The 3917-nt window shown below is 41.1% G+C and overlaps 1 protein-coding gene across 2 annotated transcripts; it reads left to right on the top strand.

Moving 5' to 3' along the window:
- Positions 1-220: 220 nt before the first annotated feature.
- On the top strand, positions 221-3780 carry LOC131885385 (uncharacterized). 2 transcript variants are annotated; one of them, XM_059233416.1, is made up of 6 exons: positions 222-451; positions 825-923; positions 1676-1879; positions 2283-2454; positions 2807-3084; positions 3192-3780. In XM_059233416.1, exons 1-6 carry the CDS (start codon positions 446-448, stop codon positions 3393-3395), a joined length of 963 nt encoding a protein of 320 aa, XP_059089399.1. In that variant the 5' UTR covers positions 222-445; the 3' UTR covers positions 3396-3780. The 2 variants fall into 2 exon arrangements, with proteins under 2 accessions (XP_059089400.1, XP_059089399.1); XM_059233417.1 differs by lacking the exon at positions 825-923 and having other exon boundaries at positions 221-451.
- The last annotated feature ends 137 nt before the right edge of the window (positions 3781-3917 follow it).

Below are 3917 nucleotides of genomic sequence, written 5' to 3'. Positions count from 1 at the left end.
TACACTGGCATCCGTCATTTTGATGATTGTCACACATATCCACATGTCAGTTGGGTCTCCAATTTTCTAGTCAACAATCAATGGGGAGTTGAGTGAGCGTCGGCGAGGCACGAACCAAGCTAGCTAGACTCGAAGAAGAAGCAGTGGATGGACCTAAAGCAGCAACTCTTGCTGGGGTCCTCCTCTATCATGGTGGGTGCTGCACACTGTTGAGTTGTTCTGAGGGTGCCAGTTTCTTGAAAATTCAATTGCCTTTCTGGTCAAACCAGATTTGGAGATCACTCATTCTCCACTGATTTCTCATTTTCGTTAGTTAGTTCTTAAGAGTCTGGAGAACACCTTTGCCTTAATCGTCAATCCTGTTGGTGCTGATTTGTTCTTGTACTATCAGTGGTCGTATTTCAAACCTTGCTCATATTGAGCTCTGTCCGTGGAACATGTGGATATGAAGGTACTACCTACGATGAGTAATTGGAAAGTGTTCAAGTGAAGTTGAAGTGAGAACGAGTGGTCGTTATCGATCCATGACCTAGAAGATTAGTTGACGATCCGTTTCATGTTCGTAACTGTAGTGTGCATTAAATTGATTAGGAGAACCTCAGAGGCATGCCAAAAGCGGCCAGAAATCAGATTTAGAATCAGATTTTGACTAGATTCTGTGTCAAACAGAGTGGAATATTTTGGAGGGTTCCAACATTTCAAGATCCGTTTTCTTCTCCCCCAGCGGCTTTTCGTATTTGTAGTTTAGATGGGTACTCAGACGACGATTCCATTTTAAAGGGCTATCATTAATCAGAGCCCAGCCAACGACTGTACTGTTTCAGGTATTTTGGAACAACCTCACGTTCGTCGCTCTTCTTTCCTTTTCCGTGGAATCGCGCACGGCCAAAGGGCCCATGAACATATTCAATCTAATCGTCAATGTAAGTTTTGCCTTTCTCAAACCTTCTTCGCAAATATTTTTACACGCCTGACTGGTTATTGGCAACTCTAACGAAAAATCATTCTTGACACCTTCTGCCTCAAAATATACCTATGTACGTTTAAATCTCCGGTAACCTTCTTACCCTAATGAACGCTTTTCATGTTTTTAACCAGATTGGTCTGCTTAAGATATCTGCCCTCCTATAGTATTCTTGGATCATCCCACCATTTATCTGTATTTAATGTTTGATTAATTGATAAGGTTTCTTTCATTAATGAAGGTTGAAGGCATCAATATTCGTGAAATCCCACCTAAACCTCAACCGCGGTTTGACTGATATAGTCGTTCGTTGTCGAGGGATTAACAAGAAGTGGTTGATCCTAATTCCCCTGATTCCTTGGAAGCTCAAACTTAAGATTATGTTTACCAATGTGATATGGAGAAAGACGCCAATAGGCTTATTAGATCAGATCTTTTCAAGGTATCGCTGGAATTGATTTCCTTGAACAAGAAACATCTTTCGATATCAAAGCATCTTATTGAGGAAGGTGCATGGAAGAAATTAATACCTTTTGAGGCTGGGACATGATTCCAAGGGGTGAATTATAATCCATCACGACTCCTTGATGCCTGCGTGGTCATTAACATGAAATTCTTTCATGTTTGAATCCCAGAATGCCGAGTCCTTGCCGGGATCATCATGGACCACTGAAGAAATGAGAAAAAAAGGATTTCCACATTTTGTTTCAGAGTACACAGGGAATGTATCCCAAACTCACTTCCCAAGACGGAATTGCAGGCAAAGGTAAGATGACTTCTGCAAGCAGAGGATCGCGTTGCATGCAAAAGGTCATCATGGAGGATGCCATTGAATACCAAGAGAGGCTGCAATGCACAATGGTGTCCGAGCAATCATGTTCCATCACGTTCAAAACTGTGTTCAAGGCCAAGACTGTGAGTATTGGGAAACAAATACTAACCAAGCATCCAATCCAATCAAACTGGTCCAGACAAAAAACGTCGTAGACATGTCAAGGACGTTTTGGAATATCAAGACCAGTGAAACTTAGTTTAGTATAGACGACCATACTGGGTTTCACTTCGAAACAAGTTTCATTGGCTCAGCGTCATTTAGATTGACTGTGCGAGAGAATAGAACGCCATGGAGATTGTATCGCTCAAAATGGACTTTCATCAATCTTGTTTTAAGAGGAAACGGGAGAAAAAATGTCGAAAATTTTGACAAAGTCACTTACTTCCTAATGTGATGAAGCGAGGCGTTACGTTTTGAAGAGAGCATGGAAAAAAGAAAAATGCATGAAGTTGGGTTTGAAATCAAAAGCAAATCCTGTTCCAGGTGAACGAATGTCAAGAGTATTTCAAGAAGACCTGCATCATTGAATTCGAGCCGGTGGTCCATTACAAACGAGTTCAATTCTGTCGGGACTTTCCAATTCATCAGTGCTCCCAATCAAACCAGATCGAGGGTGGCTCTGGAAATGACACGTGCATTGAAGATCACGTAGAATGTAAGTGTGTGTGTGTGTGTATCTTTTGACTGATTTACGAATATTTGCTCCAATTGGATGCAATGTTTTGAGTAACAACCTAAACATAAACCGATAAATTGAAAGCTGCGTCTCTTGATGCACGACAAGGTCAAACTGTACATACAATGAGTAACCGGTAGAATATGTTATGAATGAGTAATTTCAATATGCAGTTTCTTAAATGTATGCGCAAATTGGGGTTCCTGTCTAATTTGGAAAACATTTATCATATTCAGACGCTGTGTGTTTTGCCGTTGGATTTGACCATCACAACAAACTCCCAACGATAACGAAGTAAATGCCTTAAAATACCCGTTGCTTTTTACCATAGTTTGCATGATTGAGGAGCCTGAACCCTTCGCCTCGTGTCCCAGGCACATTCACGACCAATGCTCTACATCTAAAAACAGCCCAACCAGCGAATCTGTCTGTTTAAGAAATCATCTAAAATTGGGCAATTGCCAATTGAAAAAGCGAAGTTCCCATGCCAGCCCGCGGCTCAACCACAAAATGATCTCTCCGAGGTGTCGGAAGGTGCCTCAACATATTTGCTTGTCAGATTCATGCTCTCGAGCTCAAAAACGAACTTGCAAATTTCGCTTAAAAAAGGTAGGCTCATCATTTCCATTTTGGCGCCACCAGATTGGATTCATTTCCCATATCCCATGTCATGTCGGAGGCGAGTTTTTCCCTGAGGAGTTTCTCTAATTACATAGATTGTGATTGATGTTCCGCAAGAGACGTGCACCTTGTTACCTTTGGAACGCTGTGGACCGGCCACGAAGGTCCTGCCCTCGTTGCAAGCGCAAGAGCATTGCATAAACACGCCCAAAGAGATTTGTCAGCCCGCCAGTTTGATGCCCAAGCGGAGGATCAAGTTACCCCGAGTTAGGAGATGGTGCGAGGATCGACGAGCATGAGCAAAGTCATACAGTTTCTGTAGAAAACTGCAATATTTGCCCACAATTATTTTCTCGAATTGGTTGTGTTATTGGGTCGATTATTGGAGCGTGTGTTGCGTCAAAAGTAATGTAACACTTACTTAGCCCTAAGAGAGAACACAAATTCACTTGATGCATATAAAAAGTGTTCATGGTGTGATTTTTGTATATAGTACACTAGAAGTTTGATTAAATGCAATGATATTGCACTTTCATTGGCTGAGCTTGATATGATGCCATGTATCCCCAACAAGTGGCATGAAAATATAGAAAGCTGGCCTGGGATCTGATCAAATTTGTTTACTTGTTAGAAATTTGGATCAATAATTGAAATGAAATGAATAAACACATGGTGAGACTTGAATGCTTATACACCAGACATCGACATCCATGCCATATTTGAAAATTAAAATTTTGTCTTCGAAATGTTTCAAAAAAACCTGTCTGCATAGTGCAAAAGATAAACTTGGTTTCTTTGATATTGGTTTCTTTGTCTTTCGT

This window comes from Tigriopus californicus, chromosome 8, assembly GCF_007210705.1.
Source record: "Tigriopus californicus strain San Diego chromosome 8, Tcal_SD_v2.1, whole genome shotgun sequence".
NCBI classification, from domain to species: domain Eukaryota; kingdom Metazoa; phylum Arthropoda; class Copepoda; order Harpacticoida; family Harpacticidae; genus Tigriopus; species Tigriopus californicus.
The sequence above is the reverse complement of the archived record's forward strand: the minus strand, read 5'-3'. Positions and strand labels throughout refer to the sequence as shown.

What these genes read in the sequence shown, in the direction of transcription:
- LOC131885385 (XM_059233416.1), top strand. An exon ending in CTGTGTTCAAGGCCAAGACT is followed by an intron (nt 1,880 to 2,282) that starts GTGAGTATTGGG and finishes ATCCTGTTCCAG; the next exon opens with GTGAACGAATGTCAAGAGTA. An exon ending in CATTGAAGATCACGTAGAAT is followed by an intron (nt 2,455 to 2,806) that starts GTAAGTGTGTGT and finishes TTTTTACCATAG; the next exon opens with TTTGCATGATTGAGGAGCCT.